The sequence below is a fragment of the Xenia sp. Carnegie-2017 genome, unplaced genomic scaffold (assembly GCF_021976095.1).
Source record: "Xenia sp. Carnegie-2017 unplaced genomic scaffold, XeniaSp_v1 HiC_scaffold_20, whole genome shotgun sequence".
In the NCBI taxonomy this organism is placed as follows: Eukaryota; Metazoa; Cnidaria; class Anthozoa; order Malacalcyonacea; family Xeniidae; genus Xenia; species Xenia sp. Carnegie-2017.
The window spans coordinates 15,843,396-15,859,376 of record NW_025813483.1 but is presented as its reverse complement, the minus strand read 5'-3'; the positions used below and the strand labels follow the sequence as shown (position 1 = coordinate 15,859,376).

General features: G+C 35.1%; 2 protein-coding genes and 1 long non-coding RNA gene across 3 annotated transcripts; 2 read left to right on the top strand and 1 right to left on the bottom strand.

The window, feature by feature from the left end:
- The first annotated feature begins 151 nt into the window (after positions 1-151).
- On the top strand, positions 152-13,720 carry LOC124441271 (nidogen-2-like). Its single transcript, XM_046991723.1, is given in 23 exon segments — positions 152-494; positions 3,272-3,320; positions 3,387-3,500; positions 4,898-5,173; positions 5,443-5,805; positions 5,888-6,004; positions 6,515-6,640; positions 6,710-6,832; positions 6,920-7,048; positions 7,136-7,258; positions 7,420-7,553; positions 8,131-8,227; positions 8,230-8,253; positions 8,997-9,113; positions 9,198-9,320; positions 9,546-9,665; positions 9,803-9,928; positions 10,152-10,241; positions 10,394-10,636; positions 11,242-11,395; positions 11,473-11,697; positions 12,199-12,371; positions 12,675-13,720. Coding segments are annotated over 23 exon segments (3,558 nt in total). The 5' UTR covers positions 152-335; the 3' UTR covers positions 13,028-13,720.
- LOC124441270 (galactose mutarotase-like) lies at positions 13,605-15,970 on the bottom strand. The gene is given in 9 exon segments (XM_046991722.1): positions 13,605-13,853; positions 13,926-13,968; positions 13,970-14,098; positions 14,187-14,334; positions 14,452-14,533; positions 14,748-14,957; positions 15,028-15,185; positions 15,333-15,379; positions 15,502-15,970. Coding segments are annotated over 9 exon segments (1,047 nt in total). The 5' UTR covers positions 15,654-15,970; the 3' UTR covers positions 13,605-13,775.
- LOC124441272 lies at positions 14,488-15,295 on the top strand. Its single transcript, XR_006946929.1, has 2 exons — positions 14,488-14,717; positions 14,850-15,295. It is a non-coding gene; the product is annotated as an uncharacterized LOC124441272 (long non-coding RNA).
- Positions 15,971-15,981: the final 11 nt, after the last annotated feature.

The window sequence follows — 15,981 nt, the reverse complement described above, 5'->3', positions numbered from 1 at the left end:
AAAAAATACCAATACCAAATGAAATTTCCTCTATATTGTAGCAACTACGTAGAATGTGAAATTAAATTACTGTCAAGTTGTTAACTAATTCTTTGTATTTTTCGAGAGTTTTGTAGGATTACTAATTCAACCATAAACTAATGGTATCTTCTTCTGGATTCTGACATCGTCTGCAGTGGATCAATCATCATTGGAATCATTACTACAACTTGGTTAAACAAGAGAGCTATTGTATGGTGTACGCGCGTGATTTTTAATGTGATATACCACGCAATGGCACGCGTTTTCATAACATTGTCAACTCGATTGTGTTGTGCGTTCATCTGTGTACGACCATGTTCTTGCTGTTTGTCCTCTGTGCGTTCATTGCTTTGGATAGCAATGGACTCCAGTTAAACAAGAGATCTTGGAAAAGAAGATCGCTCCCTGGAAGTCATTCTCAACTCTCAACTGCCGTCGACTTCAGTGAAGAAGAGGCTCTTTTGCGTAAAGACGTAAGTTTTTACAATCTTTATAATATGTGTTGTGTTCAAAGATGATGCGCATTACATATTTGAAGTACTTGTATAATTTTTGACAACATTGACACAAAAACTGGTAATGCACCATCACTGTTTAGGTATAATCAAAGTAAGTCATATTTGTGATAACTTTAAGCATTTGTAATAGCTGCTGGAAAAACCTTCAAGTATTAATGTTTTTATATGTTAGCCCTTGCGTTGATTTTGTATAATGAATAGATGTGTTTCAAAACAAAATTCATGAATAATGTTAATATGAGCTTATAACACCTCAGAAGTATTCTTATTTTTAGTGCCAATTCTTATTACCGTTGTTTTTTTTTGTTGTCATTTTGACCTTCGAACACGCGTGCCAATGGAAGCTCGTGACATTGAGTGAACTTCCATGCATAGTGTCGATTGAGACATGAATATGACATGAATACTGGTTTTAAACCACAAATGATTTGTGTGTGTAATTCACGGTCAATTGTAGCAAGTTTCATAGTAGGCACGCTTCGGGATCGAAACTACAAGGAATGCTACATTGTGTGCATCATTATTTGCGATGCAAACACTGCTGTGCATAAATAATTACTTTAAGCTGCGTTCATTTATCTTTAATGAATGATTATGAGTAATAATGGTTTATTATTAGTAAGAGTTCATCGCCCAATGAGTAAAAAAAGTTTTATAAAAAGTTAAACCTTCCTAAGGATTATCCTTTTAAGCTGTCGCATGGTAGTCTTGTGAAAATGCACTTCTTGATTACGGATGTAGCAGTATCGAGATTACTAATAAATAGGAGCTCGTTACTGGTTTTATTGGTTAATTTATGTCAGTCGAAAATGCCAACTGAAAAAAAGGCACCTTTGACAATTCAAATACTTTGACTACATAATGACTCAAACCTTCTGTGTGTGGAAGTGTTGTGGTAAATAAAATGTATGTGTGGTCTTTTGCTGTCTTTAGATCAAAATGTGATGGATAATTATGTTTGTATCGATAAGAAAGCTATATATTGTATAGGAATATAACCCGTGAACATATTGTTATTTTTACACCAACTATAAATTTGGCGCAAAACGCGCAGTGCGCGAAAATAATTAGCATAACATGCGCAGCTGCATTTGATAACTCTTTGGAGATGACCTGTTGCGTAGTCAAGAGACCAAAAGTAAAAAACACGTACGGACTTTTCTTTGAATTGCTAGATGACCTTGCGCGTCTGACCTTCGCATTCAAAGTTAAGAAATACTGGAGTGAGTTATTTTCAAGTAAAAAAAACGTTTCGTGATTTGATTGAGTAAAGTAATAGTTTCCGTTTCAATTTTTCCGTTTATATTTTCTGTTTGTTTATATTTTCTGTTAGTCTAAAAATAGTTAGTTTGTGAAATCAGTTTACTGGCGTTTTTTGTCTGCTCAGTCTCACTCAGTTCAATCAAAAATACGCTAATCATGGCGGCTAATTACTACAATATTTGTCTTGGCTCATCTCCAACTAAGGCTATCCAATATGTTTTTATGTTTCTTAAATTATTATTGTGTCGTTTACGAGCGAAAGAGTTTTGGAATGTCTGTTTGTCATTCCATCAATCTAGAAAAAAATTTTCATAATACATCTTGAGTGATTTTAGACCCCATGGGGATTTGAATGAACTTTGTGCTCAAGTACCTCTGTTGATGTTTATCTTTAACTATTATCTCCAATGAATCAAAGCACTTAAGGAATTAAATACGACGGTGTTAACCTTAACAGTTATAAAAGCTTCTCTTTCTGGCATATAATTTTATTTGTATAAATTCATTGCATAGATTGTGGGTAATGACTTGTAATTGTTTGTTAGTTGTGCGTTAGTCTGGAGACATGAGCCAAATGATCATTGCGTAATCATTAATCAATAATAGCATGACTTTGTCTCCATTTTAGTGTGACCTTTTCTGGCAGTTATATTTTTTAACGAGTTTTAATTTTTAATTTAAGTTTGATTTGCGTGAAAATAAATCATGCGTGTGCGGCTTGTTTATCACTGTAATGGAATGCTTTTTATATGAGTAATTTACAACGTTTTACTGTACGGAGTAGTTGTATGTATTGCTTGAACGACATTTGTTTCGTGGCCAATTTTTATAAAACTGCAGTTCAAAAAAATTATCTGTAGATAAAGGAAAATATTGATATAATATTTAAATGGATGTGAACGGACCAATAATTCTCCTTTAAAAATCATAAATCTACCTATAATGAACTAAACCTAAAGTACTAAAACCTAAAGTTTTGTTAAAAACATAACTTAAATTTCTTGCTCTGTGATGGTCAGATGTTCATGAATGACGTTACGATCTATTGTGACGATGTTCAAATACCGAAATTTATTGCAAAATTCCATTTGCTGAGCTATAGTTTACCTTGACATTATTTACTTTAACCTCGAATTATACCCACTATGAATGAAGATTCTTTTAGCTACCTACTCAAATTCTTTGAATAGTAAATGATTTGTGTTCAGGAGCGTAGCCAGCCCGCAAGTTTGGTCGTGCTATGTAAATTTTTCTGTGTTCACTTACTGTAAAAACAATAGATTTCTAAAGAAATGAATAATAATAATGGTCTTAAATTTACATAGCACGACCAAATTAGCCGGCTGGCTACGCCACTGTTTGTGTTCGTACATTATTTCAACGAGGCAACGGAATCAGTCAAAATGACTTTTATGGAACTAAGATCGTCTTATCATATTATATTTTGAATATTGTGTTGCTTTTTTCAGATCCATCATGATAGTCTTGTAAAACATCGAGAGAAAAGAAATTTACAAAGTCAGTGAGAAAATTTTTACCAATTCATGACTTAAATTATGTCTTTAAACATTTCGTTTTTTACAGAGACATGTGGGGACACGCATTGTGACGAGCATGCTCAATGCAAGAACACTACAAAGGAATGTTGTGTATGCAAATCAGGTTACCAAGGAAATGGCCAGGCATGTTTAAAAGCTGGTATGTATTGTGTTTCTCATCTGTAATGATAGTTAGTTTACAAAGAGTGGAATGATCAACCTTGAGACACGAGTTCTTATATACATCAGTGTAGTGTCTTCAACATGAATGGTGCGATGTTGAAACTTCAGTCTTTATATACTCCTGTCTAGTGTCTTCATCAGGAGTGATGTGACGTTGAATCTTGAGTTCTTATGTACTGAAGTCTAGTGTCTTCATCAGGAGTGATCTGACGTTGAATCTTGAGTTCTTATATACTCCAGTCTAGTGTCTTCATCAGGAGTGATCTGACGTTGAATCTTGAGTTCTTATGTACTGAAGTCTAGTGTCTTCATCAGGAGTGATGTGACGTTGAAACTTGAGTTTTTATATACTCCAGTCTAGTGTCTTCATCAGGAGTGATCTGACGTTGAATCTTGAGTTCTTATATACTGAAGTCTAGTGTCTTCATCAGGAGTGATCTGATGTTGAATCTTGAGTCTTTATCTACTCCAGTCTAGTGTCTTTATCAGAAGTGATCTGATGTTGAATCTTAAGTTTTTATCTACTCCAGTCTAGTGTCTTTATCAGAAGTGATCTGATGTTGAATCTTAAGTTTTTATCTACTCCAGTCTAGTGTCTTCATCAGGAGTGATCTGACGTTGAATCTTGAGTTCTTATATACTGAAGTCTAGTGTCTTCATCAGGAGTGATCTGACTTTGAATGTTGAGTCTTTATCTACTCCAGTCTAGTGTCTTCATCAGAAGTGATCTGATGTTGAATCTTAAGTTTTTATCTACTCCAGTCTAGTGTCTTCATCAGAAGTGATCTGATGTTGAATCTTGAGTCTTTATCTACTCCAGTCTAGTGTCTTCATCAGAAGTGATCTGATGTTGAATCTTGAGTTCTTATATACTGAAGTCTAGTGTCTTCATCAGAAGTGATCTGTTGTTGAATCTTTAGTCTTTATCTACTCCAATCTAGTGTCTTCATCAGAAGTGATCTGATGTTGAATCTTGAGTCTTTATCTACTCCAGTCTAGTGTCTTCATCAGAAGTGATCTAATGTTGAATCATTAGTTCTTATATACTCCAGTTTAGTGTCTTCATCAGGAGTGATCTGACGTTGAATCTTTAGTTCTTATATACTCCAGTCTAGTGTCTTCATCAGAAGTGATCTGATGTTGAATCTTGAGTTCTTATATACTGAAGTCTAGTGTCTTCATCAGAGTGATCTGACGTTGAAACTTGAGGTCTTATATACTCCAGTCTAGTTTCTTCACCTAAAGTGATATCATATTGAAACTTTAATGATGTGATATAAAATCACGTGTTTGTTTATAGCAATTATTAATCATAATAGCATCTCTATTATTGACAAAGTAAGTTTGAATTTTTTCTTTTTTCTTTTGTTTCAGGAATAAGTGTTTTTATGATCGGCAACTTAACTGGAATGATAAATGGAATTTCTTTAGACGGAATCACCATAAACGTATTCAGTGATGTTGTGACTGAAACCACGTACATTGCACTCGACCCAGTCCCACCAACCCTGAGCAAGTATCTTCGAGTGTTCACCCCCTCCGTTTCAACATTTCTTTTCTTGTTTGCGCAACCTTCACTCACTAGAAAACATGCCTTCAGTTTCCTTGGATGGAGCTACGTACGACGATCGCAAGTTTCATTCAGCACAGGTGTGAAAAATTGCTTGCGTTTGTAGAGTGTGAACTATGGAATCTTTTCAGACAGATTAAGTCTAATCTGTGTTTAGACTTAATCTGTCTGAAAAACGAATTTGTAGCCACACACGTTCAACGGAGTTGATTAAAAACTTGTTTTTGTAAGCGATTTTTAAACCGACAATTGTAATGAATTGTTATGATTCATATGAAGCTTGCTGGCCATTTAAAGCATGGTACTTTTTATTGGGTTTTTTTTTGTTTAACTTTTGTTTATTTTCCAGGCGAATCTGTGAGTGTTCGTGAGACGATGCGTGGAAAGAATAACGAGAGTGTTTTAATGTTTGAAGTATATTTGGAAGGAAAGATGCCTGTCTTAGGTTCAGAGAAATTTATAAAGTTAAAAGACTATGTTCATACGTACAGATATGATAAACTTGGTGTAATACGTGGTTATTATGATACTTCATTTAACGTTGGTACAAAGAAATTCAAAATGGACGTTGGGGAAGTTTTGCAATTCGACGAGGTACAAGGTTGCGAGAATATTAAAAGTTCTAAAATGATAGTTAGCGATGCTAGGGTATTCTACGATCGTCGAAAGTTGTTGGTAAATTTCGCCATAAAAGCCAAGATGGAGGAAAATGGTAAATGAAAAATGTTGGGTAGATTTTTAAAGTGTCTTGTTTTATATACTTTATCGCATGTGAATTGAGTTTTTTTTCTCAGATACTTGTGGTGATGAAAGGCGAATGTGTCATCCTGATGCAAGATGTATTGTTAAAAATGAGGTGGAATTTTGTCAATGTAACATTGGTTACCTTGGTGATGGCTACTCATGTCGTGGTAAGTTATTACACTTCACTGAACTTTTAAAGCGAAAATCTATGCCCTCCAACCCCCACTTTTTCCACAGACGAGCAGTTCATTAGGTATAGCTTGGTGTCACACCTAGAGTATGTTCTTGTGCTATTCTGACCCCCTACCTGCCCCTCTATCTTTGAACAGGCTTCGCCATGACTGAGGTCAAATCTTGGAAAATGATTGTATTCCAGTTCAGTATTTCAAATATTTCACAAAGTCTCTAGGCGTCTAAAAAATAGACGTGTTTTTATTCTTGTGCACCTATTCATCATGACTCTCGGATATTATGATCAAAAATCACTTCTTGTTTTTTAGCTCTGTGTTTGAAACTGAGCAATCTCCATACTTGTAGTTCTGTAATCTAATTGGTCAGATTGCAGTAGTTCTGTAATCTAATTGGTCATATTATATTTAATCTCACACACTTCATGTCAGTTCTCAACACGGATACTATTTCCTCATTCACACATATTTCTTTGTTTTTCCTTTTAGATGTTGAAGAATGTGTATTAAACATCACCGAATGTCCATCTAATTCTATCTGCATAAACACTCTTGGATCTTACATTTGTGAATGTAGCAATGGCTTCACTAAACATGGCAATGAGTGTCTTAAAGGTGTCAGAATTTTTTCATCAAAAATTTCTTTGCATTTAATGTACGTATGTCTTTCTTTTCTTCTCTCAGATCATGAAAGATGCGGTGATGAAGCAAGAAAATGTCATTCTTTTGCTCAGTGCGTCACTAAAGATAATGTCGATGTTTGCGATTGTAATGTTGGTTATATTGGCGATGGAGAAAGTTGCGAAGGTTGAGTTCATGTATCATCTTCTCACTTCAGAGTTTAAAATACTCCAGTTGTGTTATCCTGCTTATTGTAGAAATGATTTTTACTAGATGCAAACGAATGTGTACTTGATATTGACCAGTGTTCAGTTAACGCTAACTGCGTTAACACTGTTGGCTCATACGTTTGCATTTGTAGTGATGGTTATACAGGAAATGGTACAACGTGTATACTAGATTGTAAGTTTTATTGTCCAATCAGACTTCTAACTGCTATCACGTGAACTCGTTTGAGCGCTCAACGTTTTTGATGTGTTGTGTATTTAGCAATTTCTGGGTCGGGCGTTATTTGCACTAAAGATAGTGGACAGTGTGATTTTACACAAGAATGCATTGATGGAGTATGTCAGTGCCGTAATGGTTATCGTTTCAATGGCAATAATTGCACAGGTAAAATATCCATCTTTGTTTCAATAATTTATCATTAGCAATATTGAAAATCATAAACGAATCTTAATTTTCTTTTGATTTAAAAGGATAATTAACCTTGCAATTATAACTATCGGTACATTCTTTCGTATAAGGCTGTAACATTTATGTTGCTTTCTTAGCCGTAGTAGCTACTACTCCGTCACCCGGCTGCTATGGTAATAATTGTGACACCAACGCATATTGTGATAGAAGTGGTGTAATTCCCACATGTCGTTGCAAAATGGTTACGAAGGAAACGGGTTATCTTGCCAAGGTGAGTGACAGAAAAATTTTGTTCATCAATAAGTAATCGTTTACTTTAGTCAGCAGTCGTTGGTTGTCGTCAATAATCGTTTACTTTAATCAGCAGTCGTTGGTTGTCGTCAATAATCGTTTACTTTAATCAGCAGTCGTTGGTTGTCGTCAATAATCGTTTACTTTAATCAGCAGTCGTTGGTTGTCGTCAATAATCGTTTACTTTAATCAGCAGTCGTTGGTTGTCGTCAATAATCGTTTACTTTAATCAGCAGTCGTTGGTTGTCGTCAATAATCGTTTACTTTAATCAGCAGTCGTTGGTTGTCGTCAATAATCGTTTACTTTAATCAGCAGTCGTTGGTTGTCGTCAATAATCGTTTACTTTAGTCAGCAGTCGTTGGTTGTCGTTAATAATCGTTGGTTGTCGTCAATAATCGTTGGTTGTCGTCAATAATCGTTGGTTGTTGTCAATGTCGTTAGTTGTCGTCAATAATCGTTGGTTGTCGTAATTAACACTAACCATTAACACTAACACTTTATTGTTGTGTGTTATGATGTGAACAGTGTGCGTTAAAATATTTTTACTCAATTTCAGACAAAGATGAATGTAGTGAAGGCTCAGCTAATTGTTCTTCTTTGGCAACATGTGATAACACGATTGGTTCGTTTATATGTACCTGCGAACAGGGTTACATTGGCAATGGTCGTCAATGTGAATGTTAGTTTGATTTCTGTGGCAATGTTTGAAAAAAAATTTCTTTGTCATACTCCCCCTTCTCTTATCAAAAGATATATAGATCATGTTTTATTCTACTTTATCCATCGAAATATATATTTATGATTCTACTAGCACCTCATTCATAATAAGATGTTTTTTATCGTATTTTCCTTTTAATATATAGTCCATCCCTCTCATTAAGAGACCATTGATAAATGCTATTTATTATTGATATTTTTGGTGAAAATCTTGACATTATTTTATCCTCTAGTCTTTAAAAAGATTACTTAGAGATTTGTTCCTCTCATTGTACTCCCATGTAGATATTGATCTCTCATTGTACTCCCATGTAGATATTGATCTCTCATTGTACTCACATGTAGATATTGATCTCTCATTGTACTCACATGTAGATATTGATCTCTCATTGTACTCCCATGTAGATATTGATCTCTCATTGTACTCACATGTAGATATTGATCTCAAATTGTACTCACATGTAGATATTGATCTCTCATTGTACTCCCATGTAGATATTGATCTCTCATTGTACTCACATGTAGATATTGATCTCTCATTGTACTCCCATGTAGATATTGATCTCTCATTGTAATCCCATGTAGATATTGATCTCTCATTGTACTCCCATGTAGATATTGATCTCTCATTGTACTCCCATGTAGATATTGATCTCTCATTGTACTCACATGTAGATATTGATCTCTCATTGTAATCCCATGTAGATATTGATCCCTGTGAAGGTGTTTCATGTAACTTAAATTCTAAGTGTGTTGTCATTGGCGGATCACCAATGTGTGAGTGTAACTCAGGTTACTATGGTGATGAGCAAGAGTGTCAAGGTAGGTTAGTCATTAGTTAAACCTTTTGCTATCCAATGATGTATTGGTCGTTTATAATGAACAAAGTGATCACTACTCTTATAGACTACAACGAATGCAAGACTGGAAGACATAATTGTAGCAAGAACGCAAGATGTGTGAATACAAAAGGATCATATGTTTGTTATTGTTTAGCTGGATATATTGGCGATGGATTTACCTGTAGAAGTACGCAACATTGTCTTGTACAAAGTTGTGTTGTTGTTTTTTATAAGCTGCATGTGTTTGTAACCAAGCTAGTGCGTATATAACTGTGACTTTTCTTTATGAGTATTAATTCTTCATGTTTCATAAAAGCTACTAGTTAGGCAGTTTTTTAATCGTTCTTTCGCCCTTATATGAAATAGGAAAACATGGTGTGACATTGAAAAAAACCTTTTATATTTTATTCAGGCGACGGAAGTTGCGGTGGTCGAAAATGTCATAGGAATGGAGTATGTAAAGCTGATGTGGATGACAATAAACAATGTGAATGTTTACAGGGATTCCTTGGAAATGGATATATTTGCGTGGGTATGATTGATAGTTTTACTTCCTAAAAATATTTTATTCAATACTGTATTATAAATCTAACGTATAGTAATATTATGTTTTAATTTGTCCACTGTTTTAGTGTTGCTTTTTTTGATGTTTGTGAACTTTTTTTATAGATGTGAACGAATGCGAAAACGTTTCATTGGTTAATTGTTCATCCAATCAGCGATGTGTCAATACACCGGGAAGTTATCTCTGCGCATGTGCAAGAACTTACCGATGGAATGGTGTCGACTGTGAGCGTAAGTTTGTTTCTATTTTATTGAGATGCATGAAGGGGGGGGGGGCTCTACCACTTTATCATGAGCCCACATCTCAATATGGTTTAGACAAGAAATGGCTCAATTAAAAAACAATTTAGACACAAAGTAGTTCAGTTCAGACTCAAAATACTTCAGTGTCAAAACAGTGTACACACTAAATATAACAATAGAAAATATCGACGTGAACTTATTTTCGTTTTAGCCGTTTGTGCTCATTGTTTAAATGGTGGAAAATGTGTGGGCTCGCTATGTTCATGTCGCAAGGGTTATTCAGGAGATCGCTGTCAATGGGGTGAGAAATTGAGTTGTTTTATCTTGGAAAAATAATGTTTTGACAATATTGAAATTTTTTTTGTGTGCAAAACGAAACCAAAAATTTTTTTTGTGTACACCATAATGTGTATTTTTGAATTTTTCTTTCCTTCTCGTTTTATTTTTTCATAGTTGACAATGAATTCATTGTTTTTACGCGAGGCAGTACAATGCAACGGTTGTCTTTGCCACCAACGCAACAAAGTGTTGGTGTTTTATTACAGACGTCACTTGGTTTACTGGTTGCCATGGATTTTCATTACGTCAACAAGATGATTTATTTTACTGACGTTGCACGCAAAGCCATATGGCGCGTCTTTTTTAATGGTACTGGTACCGAGAAGATAATCTCTGAAGGTCTTTCTAGTCCTGAAGGTGTGTGTTGCAAAAAATAATAGCGATAAGGATGTTATTTTTGCTCCTGATCTTTTTAACAATGGAATGCCATTCTTTTGGACAAAATATTTCTGACGTTAAAGTAAATCTAATAAATGCAACTTGAATTTGTCCCTGACCATTTAAACGAAGGTATTACAGGAGACGGTTGCACCTTATCCATTGGATAGGAAAAATTTTCAAACTTGCAAAAAGGTGTTTACATTTTTCTTAAGACAAAGAAGTTTTGTAATCTTCGAAACAATATTTTATTTCAGTGATTGCTTAGTTCGAACCTTGGAAACCTTTGGTTTTTAAAAGGTTTTGTAAAATTTTAAAAAAACTTGCTATCCAATGGATAACGCTATCTAGGCTTCGTGCACAACCAGCTCCGGGAATGTAAAATGTATATTTGCGAATTGAAAAACATTTTCTATACTTGCATGAAACGAAATACTACTACCAGACGCCTGCAAAAGTCCTGCATTTTAACTTACTACCCTGCGTTAAACGATTGGGACTAGTTGAAAACCTGTCTTCAATTTTATGGCGATAGGTAGCATTTTATTTAAGTAGTTTAATGTTTAAGACTTATTCGTAATCAGGTATTGCTGTCGATTATATTGGTGGAAATCTCTACTGGACCGACTCCGCCTTTGATTTAATCGCAGTATCAAAACTTGACGGTAATGACAAAAAAATTCTTTTTTCCTCGCGTCTTATCAATCCAAGATCCATAGTGGTACATCCAGAGAAAGGGTATGCATATTTCTTAAGATCTCAAACTTTCTAAAATTATGAAGCTTTTTTAAATTATTACACTTTATCTTGTATAGAACGATGTATTGGGCAGATTGGAATCGAGCGGCTCCAAAGATCGAGATTGCCAATATGGACGGGGGGAGTCGACGTATATTTATTCAGCAAGAAATTGGTCTGCCAAATGGTCTTACACTAGATAAAAAACAGAAGATGCTTTGTTGGACCAATGCTTTATTTGGTTCAATTTCTTGTGCAAATCTTGACGATGGAAAATCTAAGGTTGTGTTCCCCGCTGCTAGGTTAGTATCACTGACCGAGTGACTGACTGTATGTCCAGGTTACTATCACTAACCGAGTGACTGACTGTATGGCTAGGTTACTGTCACTGACTGAGTGACTGACTGTATGGCTAGGTTACTATCACTGACCGAGTGACTGACTGTATGGCTAGGTTAGTATCACTGACCGAGTGACTGACTGTATGGCTAGGTTACTATCACTGACTGAGTGACTGACTGTATGTCCAGGTTACTATCACTGACCGAGTGACTGACTGTATGGCTAGGTTAGTATCACTGACCGAGTGACTGACTGTATGGCTAGGTTACTATCACTAACCGAGTGACTGACTGTATGGCTAGGTTACTATCACAGACAGCGTCTCTAAATGTGCGCGAAATTTCATACAAATTTTGACCTGGAAATTGCCCTGTTCATTGCATGTTCGATTTGAAGCCATTTCTAATTAAAATGAGAAAATAAAAAACCATATACAAGTCGTTTCATGACTGCTCATTTAGCTATCCATTTGGTATTTCATCATTTGGTCAATATTTAATATGGACGGATTGGACTACACGAACAATACAATACTACGATACAGGGAATTTTAGATTGGAGCCAGCGATCAAGAGTTTTCCTGGTACAACTGGTTCCCTCTATGGTATTAAAGTTGTCAAAGAACCAGACATTGGTGAGTGAACAAACTATTTTTTGCAAATGCAGTTTGCAAAACAACACAATATGAGAGTGAAATCTTCTTGCTCAATGTGAAATCACTCAATTATAAAACGAAATATAGATTTATAGTACACTTGCATTCACAAAAATAATGAATAATTTCGAATGGTTTGAGTACACCAAACATGCTCATGTATTCGTATGCTGGATTTTAATGCAAGTGTCAGTAGCTTTTGTTATAGTTTTGTCCTCCAAGTATTCTTGTAACAAAAGTTATCCTTAGCAATTACACATTTTGCCCTTTGTCTTTATTCAGTTTCCCACAAATGTAAAGAAGATAACGGAGGCTGTTCCAACTTGTGTTTGCCAAATCCAGGTGGGCGTAGTTGCGCATGTGCAGATGGCTATTTTCTTGTTCATAAAGAGGCAGCAAAGAGTTTGAAAAGCCAGGGATCAGGCTTATCTGGAAGTGGATCAGGAGTGGATTCACAAAATGCCACTGTGTCAGAGTCGGGCTCTGGTTCTGGTCTTGGATTCAGATCAGTGGTAGCACCGTCAACGAGTACTGTTGCTATGGTGAGCACGACGTCATATCCAATAATATCATCAAATTCAGGCAAAACAATTTGCGTTAATGAAGATGAATTTAGGTTGTTAGGGAATATTTAATGTCATCTTAAAGTGTTATGGCAGAATTCGTTCGAAAACTTTTTACAATTTCATTTTCACTGGTTAGTGTTGAAAAACAATCAATTGCGAACTATACTTGATAACTGACGACATTACTCAATTGCTGGAGACAATTTCTGTACGTGCGTCAAAACGCAATAAACGAGTAAGAATTCAAACAATATGCTACATGAAGTAAAGGCATTCTATAGTTGTTGAGCACATAATATGTGTGTTTCAAGAGCCCATACATATACCGTATACTTCATATTATATATATATATATATATATATTTCTTTGGGTTGTTACTATGGTGATTGTTTAAGAATCCTGTTTCTGATACATTTCTGTGTACAGGCCAGTATTTTTCCAACAGTTTTGATAAAACAATAGCATGTGCGAAAAACACGTTAGTTGTATTTTAGACATAATCTCTTGAAGACTGTCACGTTAGACACACCCAATAAGTTATTCTTGATTTTGATGCTTTTCTGACTGAAAAATACGCTTCAGAGGTCTTAAAAGAATCTCTATAGGTACTGGAGAGCTTGACAACATTGCGACAATACACACATATAAATGAAAAAGAGAATACTATTTTGCTTTACTTTTAAATTTACATTCCTTAAATCCTTTTATTAACTCTTTAACGACGTATTATTTTATTCAAATCAATAAAATCAACAACGATACTCCTCTTGTTCGAAAAGTTGCTCTTAATACGAGTTTAAATGAGAAAGCATTTTGTTAGATAACGATCAACTTGTATATAGTTTTGTGATGGTAGGTCTCTCCAGGTCGTAGAATCGAATTGGGGAAATTTTCCTGAAAAAAAAGTAGTTTCAAGGTTTATTTCCATATATAGCAATAAATGCTATTCCAAGGAATCACACGTACGTGATGTATAGCATCAGGCCAGTTTTGTGTCTCTAAGCAAAACCCCGTATTTAGGATAAGCTATCCCAAGTTTTCCTGCAAGTTTGCCATCAAAACCGTTCGCTGTATAAAGCTGTACCCCTGGTTGGGTGGTGTACACTTCTATTCCACGTCCAGATTTTGGATCAACTACTCTGCAAGAGAAAATATTTTGTAACGAACATCCATGTTTCAAAATAGATCATTTAACGTAACCGTTAATCTGTATTAAAGGCATAGTACCTGACCTGTAGTTGATTAATGTCACCTGGACTGTTAACGCAATAGTTGTGATCATAACCTTCGTTAGGGCATTTCTTTATATCACAGCCAATTGTTTTTGGAGTTGTGAAATCAAATGGGATGTTGTCTTTAACCTCAATTATTTCTCCTAAAACATGCAAAGTAAAAGAAGTATTCACGAGAATAACGTCAATATGTTCCATATTCATATGTACAAACACCATTATAACCCAAGTATAGTATCACTCTTGTTTTTGTCCTGTACCTGTAGGGCCATTATGTATGTTTGATTGGAGATATTTCTTCGCTGTGATTTGCGCTACGTGGTCTAAAATATCTTTATCCGTCTACAACAAGAAGTTTTAAAATCGTCTTATCCCCTCCTAACCACAAGTATCCATTGGCGAAATGAAAAAATTCACTGGTCATTTCTCATCTAAAAGCCTACATCGTTAGCATTTATCAAGTCCTACGAAATACTACGCATGCGCAATATAATTAACCGGGTTCGGTTTTGATGGTCCTTAGTGCGTACGTATTTTATGATGAAAAATATTTTACCTGTCCAGCTAAGTTGAAGTATGAATGATTTAGGATATTGATTAATGTTGGCTTATCAGTACTTGCAGTGATATCAAAGTGAATTTCGTGGTTTTCTTTTAGTCCATAGGTTACTTCAATCTTCAAGTTTCCGGGAAATCCTTCCTCACCATCTTCACTGATTCGACTGAAAGTTACCGAATTCTCGTTCATTTGATAGTCCCATATATACTAAAATAGTAACGATTTTATTGAATTGATTAAGAAATATAAAGTTAAATAGTATGAAGTATGAACAAACCTTATCAAATCCTTTCCAACCACCATGATTACAATAAGGTGGATGATTTACTGGTACTTTATAAGTCAAGCCATCAATCTCAAACTGACCATTCAATATTCTATTGGCAACTCGACCAACAGTTACACCAAAATAATGGTTATTTTGATGAAGGTAGCCTGATATTAATTAAAAAGATTTATAGGTACCATTGAAATGATGGAGAAAAGCAAATCCTGTTCTGTTTATCATTGGAATGAGGTGAATATAGTACACATAATGTTACAAATGAATTCTTGTCATGTTGGAGATTTATCCTTCAATACCTTTCAAATCATCAAATCCCAACGTGATGTCATCAATTTTACCATATCTAAGCAAAACGCAAGCAAAAGTTTACTAAACCAAAACATAAAATGCAAAGGGGAAAAAAAGGAAATTATGAACATTGTTAACTATTTTCAAGACAGTGTTCTTTAATTATGTTAACTGTACTTGTCTGGACACTTGATTGCTACGACAATAGCACCATAATTGATTAACTCCAGAACGAGACCATTTTTACTTTCGATTGTGAATTTATACACCTCTTGTTCATCGTCGGTTTTTCCGTAAAGAGTTTTAACAATTTTGACAAACTGAGCCATAATGGTATGTGATCCTAGACGCAGGTTTTATACAAACTAACCCGCGGCGATGCTCTATCGATGATGCATCAAATTTCCTGCAATGACGACGATGACCTTCCTGGGTCAAAGATTTCTCAGGTCAATGATATCCTATCAAAGATTTTTCAAGTCAGAGACATCCTATCATTTGCTCATTGGACTACTTAGCCTTGGCCTTGAACATTGATACATATGATTGATATGACAAACATCCCATTTAAAGAATTTGGCTGATGAGTTGTTTTGAAAGAAAAATTATACGTATTATATTGTATAAGGAAATAGCAGCTTTATTACCAGCATACGC